The 18,844-nt window shown below is 41.7% G+C and overlaps 1 protein-coding gene across 1 annotated transcript in view; it reads right to left on the bottom strand.

The window, feature by feature from the left end:
* The window catches only part of LOC140718597 (RNA-binding protein 4B-like), a 39,568-nt gene that overhangs the window by 669 nt on the left and 20,055 nt on the right, over positions 1 to 18,844 (bottom strand). The window contains 2 exon segments of the mRNA XM_073032562.1: positions 2,496 to 3,364; positions 18,184 to 18,490. Of these exon segments, the coding sequence (XP_072888663.1) occupies positions 2,502 to 3,364; positions 18,184 to 18,490 (1,170 nt within the window). The 3' untranslated portion in view covers positions 2,496 to 2,501.

The raw sequence follows: 18,844 nt of genomic DNA, 5'->3' as shown, positions 1-18,844 counted from the left end.
GACCCTCTACAGAATGGTTCAGTAAATAATTCAGAAAGGTGATGAGCACAAAATTTTTGTTTTGATAAGACTTGGCAGAGGAAGGTGGGCACATTGAATGGCAGACAACACCCCTATTTACTATTATTTGACATTAGACATCTGTCAAAACAGTAAACAGAACAAAAAATATAGCTAAGCTGAAGGAGGTCATATTTATCCAGCAAAGTCACATTACATCCAAGGCAGGGTCTCATCTGCAAATCATTGCTAATGTTACCTGCTGCTAGTGCACATCAAATCCTTTGCACCGGTGTACTGGCAATACATCTATGCAACACTCAAAGCTGCACTAACTCTGGTGATGTGACACTGAAGTGTGAAATCAAAGCACACTCTGAATCTGCAGACAGGATATCCAATGCATCATCTAGTATTTCATCACAATAAAGAAAAACTGATTTGTTATCTGGTACAACTGGGCAACCTGAACTCACCACATGACGAAGCCCAAATCAGACAGACACTTCGCTCAATACTACAGACAACCAAAGTACCTACAATACACTCAATGTGTTGAAAAAAAAACTTCAGTCTGTCAAGTACACCATCTGGACTTATTCTGTGGTTACCATCACAACCTTTCTAAGCAGCAAAGTGGGACGTCATTTGGCAGTGCGCATGCGCTTTGGCACAGTTTATGGGCACTGATCAGTATTCACTCCCCCATCAGCTTTTCGTGCACGAGTCTAAATGTACACATACTGATGTGGAACCTGAGCACAACATGTGCCAAACTGCCCGTGTGTTGGCAAAACACGAATTAACAGCAAGTACTAGATTGCAGCAGACTGGGTAGGAGTTTTCCTCACCGTGAGAAACGTGTTCACATTAAAACTGGTCAAGAGCACCTCCAAACAACATGACAACCGCTCCCATCTCTTGATCTGTATTATATATCATATAATACATATACCATACCTGTTCATATACCATAATCAAAAACATTAATCTATTTTTTCTTTCAGAAAACATTCTTTTCAAAAATTCCATTTTAAAGTTCCAAGAAACCATGTTTGTGTCCTGATCTGCAGTAACTCTATTCCTAGTGACTGTGATACACTCAGTTTTCTTTTAGAATCTTAGATCTTTTTGCTTCAGTAAAGTGCAGCTCTGTTTTAACTGCAATAAACTGCCAAGGAAAACACTAGACAGACATTTCACATCTTCATCCAACCTGTACCAAAATATTTCCTTAGCTTCTTCCTTGAACATTCACACAGCTTACTAGCTATTTTACTCTGATGTGGAATAGTACTAACATGGGAGGGTTCCAACAGTTAATCAATCTCAACCTGTGGAAATCAGGCATTATAACTGGGCTTGCGACTCCTCTGCTAGTGAGGGAAGAAAAAAACAAGTAAATAATTATAATATACCCGATTGTTGGAATATGAGCTTTGGCAGAGAGCACATTCAGTTTCAGTTGGCATAAAGGCACACAATACAAACTGGCTCTGCAGTCAGAGAAAGAGACACTGAAACTCCCTGTTCAAGATCACTCACAGAAGCATTCCTCATCTATGAAGGGTCAATGAATTTGCTGGAGTAGCAACAAACAGATATTCAGCTGCTTTTCTCTGGCACCAACTCTTTTAAGTTTTGCTTCCCCACTCCTATGCTTTGAACTACTCTTGTGCTCTCTCCAATCCTCACAGGCTTAAATCAGGCTGGATCCTGCCTGTCTGTCCCTCATCTCAGATCAATTCTAAAGCAGAGTTTTTGTTACCAATTCACCAGCACCAGATTTTCACTCTTCCAAGGTTACGTTGGCTGCATAAGGAGCAAACACCCTTTGCACAAAGATTTTCACCTCAAGGCAAAAATAAACGGGCATGGATTTAAGTCTGGACAATGAAGCGTCACTAAAGCAGTACGAATTATAATCCTCCAAGATGTATTAGGTATCAAAAAATTAGAACCCTATTCATTAGATTTCAGTGCTGCAGACAACAGTGTTTGATTAATCCAGCCTGATTTATTAACTCTGATTAAGGCATCGAGTAGTTACCACAGCTGGATGCAAACAGGTAAGTCTGTGGCCTATTAGACAGGGAACCACAAACAGACTAGCATTGAAAATATAATGCGGTAAGCTGTACAGCTGCAACCAGCAGAGCCTCTATGGACACACAGGATTTCAATGATCAATTCTTAACATTCTTCTTACTAGTTCTGGAACTTGCAAAGAGGAGAGTGGGGACTCCATACCAGGCAACTCAACACTATAAACTGTAGATTTGTCATTAGTGTGCTTTGAAGCCCCCAAGCACAATAATGGCAAGCACTCCATGGGCCATAATAAACAAAACTAAAAGTCTGTGACATGGCAGCCCGGCAACTATATATGCACGGTGCATGAATGCATTGTAACTCACGTTCTTGGACTTCCAAATAAGGCTGATGTTTCTATGGCTAATAACAGAGAGCATTATCAAAAATTAAACAATCCTCACCTTAAATTAGTATGCAGGGTACTGGGCGGCGACAGCAGAGGCAGAATACTGAGCAGCCGAGTACTGGGCGGCAGAATATTGAGAAGCTGAGTACTGAGCGGCAGAGTACCGGCCAGGCGAGTACTGGACAGCAGAGTACCGGCCAGGTGAGTACTGGGCAGCAGAGTACCGGGCAGGCGAGTACCGACCAGGCGAGTACTGGGCAGCAGAGTACCGACCAGGCGAGCACCGACCAGGCGAGTAACGGGCAGCAGGGTACCGACCAGGCGAGCACCGACCAGGCGAGTAACGGGCAGCAGGGTACCGACCAGGCGAGTACGGGGCAGCGGCATACGCATCCCTTGCTGTAACATCTGTATGGTCATACACAGCTGAAGAAACTGCACTGCGCTCAAACCCATATCCACTACTCAAAGCAGACATGGGTGCTTGACGTCGTAAGGGGCTCCTGTCGCGGTTGTAATAGGTGGTGGGACTTGCTAGTGGCCGCCGCTCATATGGGGTTACCGCACCAGGGACATGATCTCGCAGGGAAGAGCCGATAGATGTAAATGACACCGCCCGTCCATAAGGATCGCCCACCGCTCCGTACGCTCCGGCCCGAATCTTCTCGTAGTAACTGGCGACCCCGAATCGCTCATCATATAGAGGGTGCTCTCCGTACCCAGCTATGGCCCGCGCGGTCATCGAATAAGGATTTCGGTAATCGCGAGAGAAGCTGCCATCAAAAGTGCCATCGAGGCAGTGATCTTTTGGACACTCTTTAGACCAGTGGCCTTCTTTACCACACCGGAAACAGCCGTTTTTATCGCCCATCCCGGGTTGCATCCGCAGCCGACTCTTGGACAGTTCAACTTGCATCCGTTTGCCTTTAAAAGGAGATGCAATACAATATCAGTACGAAGTACATTAACCAGCCCAAAGGCTGACAGATCAGAATCAATGAGGACCTCTGCTTCGCTTGTCAAACAATAGAAAGAAATCACAACTTAACTAACAGTTCAGAACAAGATCATAATATATCTGAACGAGGCCTAGTAATTACAAGGCACGTTACTTGAGCAGTGAAGTGTTGACATGGTTTTTCTTAAGGCTGTTCCACAAAAACTACAGGCTGCCTTGATTGCTCCAAACCATGGAAATCAAACATCAGAATTAAAATGTGAAACGATACACTCAGTTGGAACAGAGGATGGAACTAATGATCCAAATGCAGTTGTGTTGAATGGTAAACGAACAGTGGGTCTTGGGTTGACTTTTGTAGATTATTTCATAAAAGATACCGAATTATGAATTCAAAACAGTACTGTAACTTAATAATCCAAGTTAGCTCATCACTTTTGCTAACAAACGGCAATAAAGTTTATTACCACATACGCCCAAGTTTCTGCCCAAACTACATTTTAGGTTACATACAGGGGAATCCAGAATATCTTCAGCAGCTTTAATTCTGTTCACCATATTTTGGGGTTTTAACATGAACTCATACAAAACCTGCTCGTAGAGCTGCTGCTTCCTAGTGTCAGAAACCCAGATCCAATCCTAAACTTGGATTCCATTTGTGTGCAGTATACCCATTCTACATGACTGCATCTGTGTGCTGGAGTTTCCTTCTACACCTCAAACACATGTTGGATGGCAAGTTATTTTGGGCACTGTAAATTGCCTTCAGTGACATGAAATGTGGTCAAATCCAGAAGGACTTTTGAGAAAGTGGGGAGAATTTTTTTTAAAAAAATGGGATTAATGCATGATTACGGCAAAAAGATAGTTGATGCTTGGCATGGGCTCTGTGGAACAAAGGGTGTTTCTCGTTGCATCACTTCATAAATTCACTGTCTGAGAAGATAGTAACTTCCTTACTTTGTCAAGTAAGTGCACTAGGAAAAGATTTTTCATTGTATATGACAGAATGATTTCAGTGAGGCAGGCGAAGGTTGAATGTGCACCTGAGGGCTCTTCCTCATAGGAACTGACACTCAGCTACTTGTCAAAGCAGGATAAGTGCTGAACTAACATCCAAAGGGATGGACTGTTGATCGCCACGGGTGAGATCAAATCTTAATGTAGCACATGAATATATTATAAATAAAATAAGGAATTCATTTATAGCAATCACTAGACAATATAAAAAATCGTTGTTAGAATAGGGGGTTCACAAACATCGCTCAGCCATCTTCATGAACAGATCACAATTCCAAGCATACAACAATCTGATTTTAATCTGTCCTATTACCCAGTAAGCTAATTATTCCATTCAGAAGCTAATTAAGTGAATGGGTAGTAGCAGCGAGAACCTATATGCACAAAAAGCCATACAGAACCAGTGAAGCTGGAAATGCAACTGAAACTTCTAGGACAGCCCCTGGTAATCTTTGGACACAATAGAAATACGGGAAGAGATCTTACTTCAAAGTTGGTTTGTTCCACTGATACCTACAGCTATACTCATTAGTCTATGGAGCCTATATTAGACACATTGTTCAGCTAATATAGGCACCCAAATCTACACTACAATGCAGGGGCATATTTAACATTCCACACAAATGACAGGTTCTTTGGAAGGAATATCATGCAATCAACACAACTCCCCATAAATAGTGCCTAACTGCTACTTAAACATCTGGGACTATGACCAGCAGAGGCCAAGTTTGGAAAATGCCACCTGTAGTAATAACCACAGAAAAATGCAATAGGATAGGAGACATGTAGCCACACACATGTAAAAGTTACATAGCCTCTTAAAACATGGTTCTCTGTAACATGCACATGTGCAAAAACAGTCTAGACAAGATAAGCTCCAAAAAGGGAAAGATCACCTCTATCACTAATACTCATATACAGTGCCTATAAAAAGTATTCAGCCACCTTGCGAAGTTTTCCACGTTTTATTGTTTTACAACACTGAATCACAGTGGATTTAATCTGGCTTTTTTTTTAATAAAAAACACTGATCAACAGAAAAAAAAAACATTTATGCTGAAGTGAAAACAGAACTCTACGAAGTGATCTAAATTAATTACAAGTATAAAACACCAAATAATTGATTGCATAAATATTCAACTCCTTTAACATAACACACCAAATAATCACTGATGTAGCCAACTGGTTTCAGAAGTCACATAATTAGTTAAATGAAGATCTGTTTTTGGAGACCTCTGTGCAGTCAAGATGCTTCAATTGATAGTAGCAAAATCAATTTCCAAACCTGGATCTGGAAGGTCCAACTGCTTGCTGGTGAGTCAGTATCCTGGCAAAAACTACCCCATGAAGTCAAAAGAACACTCCAAGCAACTCTGAAAAAAGGTTTTGAAAAGCAAAAGTAGAACCATAGAACACTACAGCACAGAACACAGGCCATTCAGTCTTTCTTGTCTGTACCGAAACTTTATTCCGCTAGTCCCATTGACCTGCACCCAGTCCATAACCTTCCAGACCTCTCCCATCCATGTATCTATCCAACTTATTCTTAAAACTTGAGTGAGCAGACATTTCCGTCAGATGGCAGCTCGTTCCACATTCCCACCACTCTGAGTGAAGAAGTTACCCCTAATGTTCCCCTTAAACCTTTCCCCTTTCACCCTAAAGCCATGTCCTCTCGTATTTATCTCTCCTAATCTAAGTGGAAAGAGCCTAATCGCATTTACTCTGTCTGTACCCCTCATAATTTTGTAAACCTCTATCAAATCCCCCCTCATTCTTCTACGCTCCAAGAAATAAAGTCCTAACCTGTTCAATCTTTCCCTGTAACTCAACTCCTGACGATCCTAGTAAATCTTCTCTGCACTCTTTCCATCTTACTGATATCTTTCCTATACAGTAGTTAGGTGACCAGAACAGCACACAATACTCCAAATTTGCCCTCACTAATGTCTTACACAACCTCACCATAACATCCCAACTCCTATACTCCAAAGTATACTCCTATATTTTGATTCATGAATGCCAGAATGCCAAAGCCCTGTCTACCTGTGACACTACTTTCAGGGAATTATGTATCTGAACTCCCAGATCCCTTTGTTCCTTCGCACTTCTCAAGTGCCCATTTACTGTGTATGCCCTACCTTGATTTGTCCTTCCAAAATGCAACACCTCACACTTGTCTGCATTAAGTCAGGAAATGAACACAAGAAAACTTCCAAGTCACTGAATATACCTTGGAATACAGTTAAGTCAATCATCAAGGAATGGAAAGAATATGGCACAGCTGTAAATCTGCCATATGCCACTACTGGAAAAAGAACTCATGAAATCTCAGCTAGAGTTTGCCAGGAGGCATGTGGCAGACTCTGAAGTCAGCAGCAAGAAGGTTCTATGGTCTGATGAAACTAAAATTGGGCTTTTTGGCCATCAGACTAAATGCTATGTTTAGTGTAAGCCAAACACCGCATATCATCAAAAACACATCCCTACATGATAGTGGCTGCATCATGTTGTGGGATTGCTTCACTGCAGCAGACTGTTGAAGGCTTGTGAAGGTAAAGGGCAAAGTGAATGCAGCAAAATATACGGAAATCCCGGTAGAAAACCTAATACAGTCTGCATGTGAAGTGCAACTTGGGAGAAGATTTATTTTCCAGCAAGACAATGACCCCAAGCATAAAGCCAAAGCTACAGAGGAATGGCTGAAGAACAAGGTTATGTCCTGGAGTGGCTAAGTCAGAGTCCAGATCTCAAAGCACTAAGGATTTGTGTCTGGACTTGAAAAGGACTGTGTGGCACGTGGCCAAGTGGTTAAGGCGTTGGACTAGCAATCTGAAGGTCATGAGTTCAAGCTCCAGCCAAGGTAATGTGTTGTGTCCTTGGGCAAGGCACTGCTCCATTCCACCCAGCTGAAAATGGGTACCGGCAAAATGCTGGGGGTTAATCTTGTGACAGACTGGCGTCCTATTCTGGGGGGGGGGGGGCCTTGTACCCTCAGTCGCTTCACACCACGGAAACCAGCATAAGCACTGGCCTGATGAGCCTATAAGGCTCAGGACAGACTTTAACAAAAAGGGCTGTTCACTCGTGATCCCCATGCAATCTGACAGAGCTTGAGCAGTTTTGTAAAGAATGGGGAAATTTTGAATTTTGCAGTGTTCAGATGTGGAAAGCAGATAGAGACCTGTCAACACAGACTCGAGGCTGTAGTTGCTGCCAAAGGCTGCAAAAAGACTGCCAAAGTGGCTGTAGTTGCTGCATCTACTAAATACCGACTTGAAGGGGGTGAATACTTATACAATCATTTTGTGTTTTATATTTGTAATTAATCTAGATCACTTTGTAGAGATATGTTTTCACTTGACATGAAAGTGTCTTTTTCGGTTGATCAGTGCCAAAAAAGCCAAACTAAATCCACTATGATTCAATGTTGTAAAACAATAAAACATGAAAACTTCCAAGGGGGTGGGTGAATACATTTTATAGGCGCTTACCTAACCCTGTATCCTGGTCCACTCTCTTATCAGATTCCTCCTTCTTCAGCCCTTTACCGTTACAGCCCCTACTCACTTACCTTCTTTCTCACCTGTCTTTACCCATCATCTCCCAACTTTTACTTTTTTTCCTATCCTATCTTCTTATTCTGGCTTTAACCCCCTTACTTTCCAGTCTTGATGAAAGGTGTTGGTCCAAAATGTCAATACTCTATTCCTTTCCATAGATGCCACCTGATCTGCTATGTTCCTCCAGCATTTTGTGCATGTTACTCTGGATTTCCAGCAACTGCAGAATCTCATGCATTTATCCTGGTCACCTCCTCCTTTCAGCCTTTCCCTCCATTTTCCAAATCAATAACAATTTTAGACCTAATCTCAGAAGCTTCTCAGCTCTACTTCCACCAAGTTTATCTTCCACTTCATTATGTTTAACCCTCTCTCCCGCAAAATCTTTGGCGGATACTGCCTGTCCATATGTTTTCTCGCTTCAACTTCCTTTATTTCCTCATCTCTCAATTTACATATGTTCTAAAACTGAAAACATCCCTATACTTGCAGCAACACACAGAATGAAAAGAAAATGCTGTTGGGACTTTATAAATGGTCAGGCAGCATTTATGGAGAGAAATGAACAGTTGACATTTTGGACTGAGACTCCTCACTGCAACTAGAAAGAAAAGAAGAGGACACACACCAGAATAAAGGGATGGAAGGGAAGTACAAGGAACAAGAGCTGGTGAGTGATAGGGGAATCTAGCTGAGGGGGGGGATAGGTGGAGGGGAAGAGAGAATGATGGTAATGTGAGAAGCTAGGACATGACTGGTAGAGAGGCAGCTGTATTTTGTGTTATTCACAAACTGATCCCGAATGAAAGGGTTAGCATGTGCTGGGTTAGATGGCCCCGTGCCTATAACTAGAGTTAAGAATGAGAAGGGACCTTATTGAAAGCTGCTGAAGATTGAAAGCCTTGGCTAGACGTGCACAGGAAGTTTCCAATTATACAAAAATTCTTGGACCAGAGGCCAAAGCCTCAGAATAAAAAGATTTCTCTTTGGAACAGAGGTGAAGATGAATTACTTTAGCCAATGAGGATTTCAATGGCTTGGCCACACAACCACTGATTGATACTCAATAGGTGCAGACGCCAGTTTGGGTCTGAGGCAGGTAGTGATCATGCCCAGATGAGGAGTAATGCTAGTTGAGCTCACTTTGCTAAGCTAACTGTGGCTGATCTGTTTATAATAGCATTGCTCAAAAGGGGCAACTGAAAAATTCTAGTGGAAACAGCAAGTTCCAATTTCATATTTGAGGATATCTTTGAATTGTGCTAAATAGTTGTGTTCCAGATCAGCTCTGGACATCCATGTAAACTAACACAACCTGTAAGTACATTATTTAGCAAGGTTCATTACCATCAAACCAGGGATAAAAATTTGTTCAATGAAGACTGCAGGCCATCAGCAGCAGCACTGGATGTTTGAAGATGAATTATTAACCCAAATAAGTTGCATAGGGCTACAAGTCTGAATACAAGCAACAGAGCAAAGCAGTTTCACAATCAAGAGATAAATTCAAAGTTATGCAATCTTCCACATCTTCACATGACAAATTGAGAAAAAAGGAGCCTGATTCTTGACAGGAAATAATACCAGACTGATAGCACTTCACACTAAAACAACAATCAAGTGCTGCTGATTGGTAAAAATTGGCCATTAAAGAGGAAAACATACAAAGCGAAACAGCCCATTTGATTGATACCTGTCCCACCACCCCAAATATTTGTTCCTTCCACTGCAAGTGCACAGTAGCTTCAATGTGTCCAATCTAAAATCCTCACAGCAGTTAGTTTCTCACCTGGACAGTTCCAAAAGCTAAAGAAACATCTTGAACTCATGACTTTTACCAATGAGGACAAGAATGCCACCACACTGCATATCATCCTGACAAGATACTGCAGACCCTGGAAAGCTGAAGCAACAAAGGAGCTAAAGGAAATCAGGTGGCTTCAAGCAGCTCGGCTTTATGTTCTATCTTCTGGTTGTTCCATTTTTTCCCAGCTATTTTTCAGAGATTTTTGAATCACGGCAGCCTGGATAAAATACACATCGAGCTGGACTGAAATATGTCTTTTGATTTTGTGTTTTATATTTTGTTTTCGCTCTTTTTTTTTGTTGCTGTTTGCGCAGTTTTTTTGCGCATATGGGGGGGGGGGGGAGATGTTTGATGTTTTTGTTTGAACAGGTTCCATCATTGCTCTTTGCTTCATGGCTGTCTGTGGGGAAAAATGAATCTCAGGGTGTGTACCACATATATACTTTAATAATTAATGTATTTTGAATCCTTTGAATCTTGGTAGGAGATGGCCTGTGGCTGTTTCAGGTTGAGATCTCCGAAGGTCTTGGCCTGAAAACTAATTGTCCACCTCCCACCATAGATGCTGCCTGACCTGCTGAATTTCTCCAGCTCCTTCATGTGTTCTGCTGGAAAACTAATTGTTGAGTTTAGTTCTTGAATTCCTTATACCATGAAACTGCACCAGTGTTTAATTTCGAAAGATTGCATGGGTTTAAAGATATGGGTCAGACAAGTAACCGGGAATGCACACAAAACAGCAACCAAAGGAGAAATGTACATCCTGAACAATGAATAAGTAGACATTACAGGGCACAGTATACACTTTGGGTGGGAGACTTCAATGCATGCCCAAAGACAGCTAGTCTGATAGAGCTGTCCAAGTTCTGACAACCACATTTGTCAGGCCCTGGATCAGTGATAGGCGATTACTAAATCAATATAAAAGGGAGAGGTTTACTTGATATTGACACATCCTTACCAATTTACCTGCTGTATATCAGTTTACTCACGACCATAGTTGGTGGGAGTGACATCAGTCCTCACAAAAGTAAACCTCTCCTTGTGTTGTTTTGCTGTACCATCACGATTCATAAAATAGTTTCAGAACATGACAATTATAAGCTGGTTACCTTCAAAGTACATGTGGCATGTGGCCAAGTGGTTAAAGCGTTAGACTAGCGATCTGAAGGTCATGAGTTCGAGCCTCAGCCAAGGCAGCGTGTTGTGTCCTTGAGCAAGGCACTGAACCACACACTGCTCCAGTCCACCCAGCTGAAAATGGGTACGGCAAAATGCTGGGGGTTAACCTCGCGATAGACTGGCGTCCTATCCAGAGGTCTCATACTCTCAGTCGCTTCACGCCACGGAAACCAGCATAAGCACCAGCCTGATGAGCCTATAAGGCTCGGGACAGACTTTAACTTTAACTAACCTTCAAAGTACAATGGCAGAAGCAGAACTGTATTACCACGCAACTGCTAACCTCCAACCCCAGCATATCCCTCAGTCTATTACTGGCCATTAATCAGAGAAGCAATCCTAATTCCCCTGTAAAGAAAGGCATGAAAGGATCAAGTCAACATGCTTAATAGGTGGTGGTGGCATCCGTCGGTCTCGAGAGACCATGGATCTGCGCCTGGAGTTTTCCAGGGCGCAGGCCCGGACAGGGTTGTATGGGAGACTGGCAGTTGCCCAAGCTGCAGGCCTTCCCCTCTCCACGCCACCAATGTTGTCCAAGGGAAGGGCACTAGGACCCATGCAGCTTGGCACCGGTGACGTCGCAGAGCAATGTGTTGTTAAGTGCCTTGCTCAAGGACACAAACACGCTGCTTCAGCTGAGGCTCCAACCAGTGACCTTCAGGTTACTAGTATGATGCCTTGCCCACTAGGCCATGCGCCAACACTTAATAGGTATCAGTTAAGTTTTAAAAACAAGACCACACATGTTGAAGTATAAAAGCAATCTGCAACAGGAAGAAACAGGTAATCTAACACCAAGCCAGTTTTTCTGCTTCACATTATCATCATCCACTGTTGAATGGAAGCGAAGAATGCCAGGATCATACCCATTCTCCACAATTGTGAAACCCAGCAACAAGTGCCAAATGCTCCAACGTTGACACTCCATCAAAAGCATGCAAAATTACACAAGTATACCTAGCAGGAAAAATAATTAGAATTACCTGAGCAGTACAGCATTAAGGTAATAGAGAATGGTTTCTATAGTGCTATGCAGGAGCAGAACAAACCAGTAACTTGCTCAGCAATGCAGTTCGCATGCAGACAAACCCTTGTTCTGACATGAACACAAAATATAAATTCCAGAGGTTGGATGGGAATAGTCATAGAAAAGTACAGCACGGAAACAGACCATTCTAGTCTGTGCTGAACCATTTAAACTACCTACTCCCATCAACCTGCACAAGAACCACTTTTGATGGCTGGAGTCATACCTTTACATATCCATGTGGTTGCTGTTGGAACATCTCCTCAGCCCCAGCATATTGCAGCTGGTGTTTCTCAGGGACTCCCTAGCTCCAAACATCTTCAGCTACCTCAACAACGACCTTTCTTTCAGCTTGTCAGAATGACGGATGTTCAAATATGATTTCATTCACAATTCCTCAGTAATAAAGCAGCCATGCATACATAAAGCAAGACCATTCAGTCACCTGTGATCTGCTATTGCTTTCCAAACTGGAGTGAGCAGCAATGCTCACACCAAGTCACAATGGAAAATAGAGGTGAATGATGACCAGGTCTAGGTAGAAGTCAAGGTGCAGAAAACTTCAAGCTTACACCGAGGCAAAATTAGTAGTGGCACAATTTAGTGATGACTATGTTCACTTCTGTAATTAAGCATCAGTAATGACCTTTCAAAAAAATCACTGGTCTCTGGCATGGTGTCACAACTTGAAAATTGCAGATGTCACTCCACTTTTATGTGCCATTTACACACAGTCTTCTGTTTGGTAAAAAATAGACGCAAAACAATGGTTAGAGAGCTGCAGAAGATGACTTTAGTCTTACTTATGTTTAGAGAAGATCCCTGTGTGCTCTGGCAAATAGACATCTCCAAATGAATACCAATAAAACTAGGCATTACTCCACTTAAGCTTAAACTTAAGAGTGAGCAAATTAACTGCCCATTTCCTACAATGTAGCAGAGAATGCCTCAAATTGCTCGCAGAGTATTTTAACTGAGTCCTTTTATAATCCACAGTGTTATTTACGATTCAAGGCAATACCGAGAATATCCCTAGGAACTGATCTCCAGGGTTTCTGACAAACGAACCATAGTTTACCCTGGGCTATTAAAACAAAGCAAGAAATTAGAGAATCTGACCACCACTCCATTTTTGAATCTCAGTGAATCAAAGCATTTGTGCCAGTGGTTTGGAGGAATACTAGTAAGTGCAGCAGTTCGAAAGGGAAGAAATGATAAAGTAATACAGGTCTTATATTTTAACTGCAGCAGAGGCCAAATGATTTAAATCATTGTAAGAAATGGCATGAATCATTTAAAGGGCACCTGTTATTCAGGAGGCTGCAAATGCTGGAAATCTGGAGCAACACGCACAAACAAATCCCAGAAGAACTCAACAGGCCAGCAGCAACTAGAGGGAAATGAACAGGTCCATAATGGCAGTTGCACCTTTTATTTAGCAACAGTCAGCATGACTTTGTTCAGGAAATATTCCAAACAAGCAAATTAACTGCTTTTTAAAAATCCCCCTTTGATTCCCATTGAGAGCAGTACATTTAATGCCAGTTGCATAGATTGTCAGTTTTAATATGCTTTCATACACATGATGACCAAAACGGAAATGAAGACCCATGAGATCCTAAGGAGGCGGCAAATTGGATGCAAAGCTGGCTCAGCATCAGGAAGCAAACAATAATGACCGACAAGGGGTTTTATAACCAGAAAGATGTTACCAGTGGGATTCCATAAAGCTCAGTACTCAGCATTTTGCTCACTGTACAGCACATTAATGACTCATATCTAAATATTAATAACAAGATAAAAAAACAGGCTATGTGGTTGACAGCAATAGGAAAGGTTTGCCATGCAAGATATAAATGGCCATCTGAGCAGAAATATGTTGCATGCAACTTAACCCAGAGTGTGTGATTTGGGGAGGTTCAGGAATGCAAGGGAATATACAATTAATGACAGTTATTCCAGGGCCATCTGTGTTTGTGTACATGTCCACAAATACTTTTAAACTGTAGTGCAGGTAAGGAAAAGTTGGTTAGAGACATGCTTGAGACTTTTCTTGATTAGGCATGTTGATGCAACAGCAAAAGAAGATTTGTTAGAATTGTGTACAGCACGAATTGGATCAGAGCTGCAGTGTTTTGGTCACTACATTACAAGAAACATACAATTGCTTTTGTGAAAGTATAAAGCAAATTTACAAAAATAAAAAAATAAGGAAACTGCAGGTATAGGAATTCTAAAACAAGAACACAAGATGCTAAACAATCAGCTAGTCAGCCTACATCTGTAGTACGCAAAACAGAGTTAATATTTCAGGTCTAAGATCCATTTTCAGAACATCTGACAATGGGTTTCCAACATGAAAATGCTTCACTTTCCATGGATGCCGCCTGACCAGATGAACTGCAGCCTAGGGTTCTTAAAGAGGTAGCGGTAGAGATTGTGGAGGCATTAGTAACGATCTTCTAAAAATCTTTGGACTCTGGCATGATGCCACATCTTGAAAATTGCTAACATCACTCCACTTTTCAAAAAAGAAGGCAGGCACCAGAAAGGAAACTACAGACCTGACCTCAGTGGTTGGGAAGATGTTGGGTGTCAACTGTTAGGATGAGGTTGTAGAGTACTTGGTGATAGGACATAATCAGCAGTTTCCTTAAGGGGAAAATCTTGCCTGAAGAACCTGTTGGAAATCTTTGAGCAGATGGGATGCCATGGAGGTTGTATATTTTGACTTCCAGAAAAGCCTTTGACAAGGTGCCACACATGAGGCTGCTTACCAAGTTAAGAGCTCATGGTATTACAGGAAAGTTATGGCATGGTTAGAGCAATGGCTGACTGGTAGGAGGCAATGAGTGGGAATAAAAGGATCCTTTTCTGCTTAGCTGCCAGTGACTAGTGGTGTCCTGCAGGGGTTGGTGCTGTGACTGCTTCTTTTTATGCTGTATACCAATGACTTAGCTGATCTAATAGATGGCTTTGTCACCAAGTTTGCAGACGATACGAAGATCAGTGGAAGACAGGTAGTGTTGAGGAAACCGGAAGGCTGCAGAAGGACTTGGGCAGATTAGAAGAACGGGCAAGGAAGTCAGAGGCTTTTTCCCAGGGCTGAAATGGGGGGGGGGGGGCATGAGGGGCATAGTTTTAAGGTGCTTAGAAGTAGGTACAAAGGGAATGTCAGAGGCAAGTTTTCCCACACAGAGTGTTGGGTGTGTGGAATGCACTGCCAGCGAAGGTGGTAGAGGCAGATACAATAGGGTCTTTTAAGAGACTCTTAGATAGGTACATGGAGCTTAGAAAAATAGAGAGCTAAGCCGTAGGGAAATTCTAGGTAGTTTCTGGAGTAGGTTACAAGATCAGCACAACACTGTGGGCCGAAGGGCCTGTAATATGCTGCAGATCTTTATGTTCTATTTTCATTTTTCTTCTCCGTTTTCCTACTAACTTTTGTGTTGTAGGTTTCTATGTTTCAAAGTGGCAAATGAAAAGCAATGTTGGAAAGTAAATGTAAATTTAGTAGAAATAAATGCACAGACTATTTTCTAAATGTGCTGAAAATCTGAGATGCAAAGGGACTTGGAAGTCCTTGTGCAGAACACCCAAAAGATCAATTTCCAGGTTGAGACAGTGGTGAGGACGACAAATGCAATGTTAGCATTCATTTCAAGAGGTCTAGAATACAAGAGCAGGGATGCGATGCTGAGGCTTTATAAGGCACTGGTGAGGGCTCACCTTCAGTATTGTGAAGTTAAGAAAAGATGTGCTGGCATTTGAGAGGGTTCAAAGGAGGTTCACAAGGATGATTCCAGGAATGAAAGGGATATCATATGAAGGACATTTGACGGCTCTGTGACTGTATTCGCTAGAGTTTAAAAGAATGAGGAGGGGACTTCATTGAAACCTTTCAAATGATGGAAGGCCCAGACAGAGTCAATGTTGAAAGGATATTTCATCATGGTGGGGGAGTCTAGGACAAGAGGACACAGCCTCAGGATAGAGGTGCGTCCATTGAAAACAGATGATGAATTTCTTTAGCCAGAGGGTGGTGAATCTGTGGAATGCATTGCCACTGACAGCTATGGAGGCAGAGTCATTAGGTACATTTAAAGTGCAAGTTGACAGGTTCTTCAATAGAGAGAGTATCAAAGGTTACAGGGAAATCGATCAGTCATGATGGAATGGCACAGCAGACTCAATGGGCCAAATGACAAAATTCTGTTCCTATATCTTATGGAATAAGTCACCCGTTTTTCCGTGTAGGAATATGTTTACCCCAAATCTTTTGGATTGTCTTCTCAAATTCTTCAGTGCTCTGATAGGATTTGCAAAGCACTACAGAAAAATACTCCTGTTCCTTTACACCCTTCATGGATCACTTTTAGGAAAGCCACACAAATACAAAGACTAGCCTACAGCACACGTGCTGTACTAAACCGCTGTTTCATTTTGGAATAGGGTCCCAAAATAGGTGCTAATTCCTCAGTGATCTTGCACCCAATTTCAATACACAATCATCATATTGATGACCTTATCTCAGTGATGTATGGGTGATGGAACTTGAACCAATCGTTAGTATAGACAAGGAATTTAGCAGAGAAATGCCTGCCACTTTCTCTGTGAGTGAATTTAACTTAAGTTTTGCTGAAAGTTATCTGTGCCAAGTCAAGTCTTTGGTATTAGCACCTATGGCAGAAAGGCATTTTAATACAAACCATATCTGCAACAAAATTGACTCAGTGCTCTTTGGTGTTGATAAGGACTCAAAATGTGAAGTGTTATACACTTTAACAATATTTCTTACTCTGACAAGCACAAAAAAAATCCAATTGCAGTTTGGTATCTGATGAGGGGGGTTTTCAATGTAGTTCATGCTAAAGAGCAAAGTCACATCTGTCTCTCACTCACATGTCAAGAGATCCCAGATCTTCAGAACCTTAGAGTGGCTTCAATTTGATGAGTTGTGTTAGTGGTATGGTGGCATCCGCACTGGACTTCAAAGCAAGAGGTCCCAGGTTCCAATCTAGCCGGCTCCTTGCACAAGTTCCAACTGTGCAAAGTCAGTCCCATAAAACAAACACTAAAGGAATGGCAAGGATGCTGCCCGATGCGCCAAAGGGTGCAGGGAGGAACTTTCCAACTTAACAACTTTGTCACTGCAATATCATGTGTCTTAAGGTGTCCTACTACCAGCAATGTGTATGTAATTACAAACCATCACCCAAACTATACAAGTTGTCTTTTAAGGTGTTTACAGACACAAGTGAAGAGGGAAAAGGAAATAAAATGTGTAAATCACTGAACTGAATTCAATATTTAACCTGCCAATAAGCTGACAGTAGAATTTAAGTAGCAACTCACATCCAGGTAACAATGAGAGGATGAATGGTATTGTGGCCAGCTGCAAAGATCTGTATAAAGAACTAGGAAAGAAAATTGAACATTCTTATCGCTTACAGTTGTATGATCACTACAAAAAATATCAACAGTTTATACCCTTTTTGCTTTAAACTATATTGTCATGCTACAGATACTCAATAGACTTGGAAGAACAATAGTTCTAAATTGTGCTTTAATATCTATATACACACACAAGATAACTTGTAGTTAAGTAGGTATTATCTAATAATGCCGTAAACAAAGCTAACTAACACACAATACAGAAATATTGCACAAAGCCAATGTACAGCTGGGCATTTCCGTATCTATACCACCATTAAAACAGCCTGGATACGAGTTGTAGTCCGTTTCCCTCTGGACATCCTGACTCCGATGCTCGTTCACTTTGATGCTACTGAAACAAAGCTGGGTTATCAACCTTCCAACAAAGGGAGAAGAACTCGACATTGTCAAAAATATTGCATCAGGTATACTGGGGGCATTGCTTTGATCTAAATTGATATTAAAAATGCAAATATTACGACTTGGTAAACATTTACCCCCCCCCCCCCATATGTGACTGAAAATTGGTTTTATGAGAGAAAAGAAACTGAGCTTTAGTCAAGGCTTCAGTTTTGGTAGTAGCTGTTAAAAGGGGAACACAGCATAGCTAAAAAAGAAATGCAACAGATATGATGTTGAGAATTTGGACAGAGAATTCCAGAAAGTGCAGGATTAAACAATGACTAAAGAACATAAGCACATACATATAGTTAGTACATCACCACAAAACAAAGCATCCAGGGATTTCACCTTTGAATTCTGTGCCATCTAGTCCCCTGATGGCTTCCATGGCGTCTTCACTTCTCTCCATATGGACAAAAGCGTAATCCTTAACGATATCACACTCCAGGACCGTTCCATACTCTTCAAATTTGGCCTGCAGTTCCTGGCTGGTGCACCCAGAGCCCACATTACCCACATGAAGTTTGGTAGAAGACTTGGCCCCACTCCTGCTGGCTTCCACATTAATGCAAACCCCATGCAGCCTATAGTGGTGCAGTTTCTCAATCGCCTCCTTTGCCGCCTCCCTGTCCTTCATGTGCACAAAGCCATAGTTCTGTTAAAGGACAAGGAGAAACTGAGGTTAGATAAAGGAGCCCTTACATTATAAGCCGAATTAAAATCTCTTCCTGCCAAATACAAGCTAAAAATAGCACAAGTGTTTGTAATTCACATACACATCTTGGAAAATGACAAATGGGGCCTGGAAAACCTTACCATGATTCAGATTCACAAGATGAAAAAGTCATTCAACAAACTCAAAGGTAAATAGGTTAAAAGCACTTTTAAGAAAGTAGAAATTTTCTATTTTACATCAGGCACGCATAATAAACACTGATGTCAAGTGAGGAAGTCAAGTAAGACACGTATTTTAAAAAAAGATTAAAGGTCTTGTGAAGAAAGAGGCAAA

This window comes from Hemitrygon akajei, chromosome 2, assembly GCF_048418815.1.
Source record: "Hemitrygon akajei chromosome 2, sHemAka1.3, whole genome shotgun sequence".
Taxonomy (NCBI): domain Eukaryota; kingdom Metazoa; phylum Chordata; class Chondrichthyes; order Myliobatiformes; family Dasyatidae; genus Hemitrygon; species Hemitrygon akajei.
The sequence above is the reverse complement of the archived record's forward strand: the minus strand, read 5'-3'. Positions and strand labels throughout refer to the sequence as shown.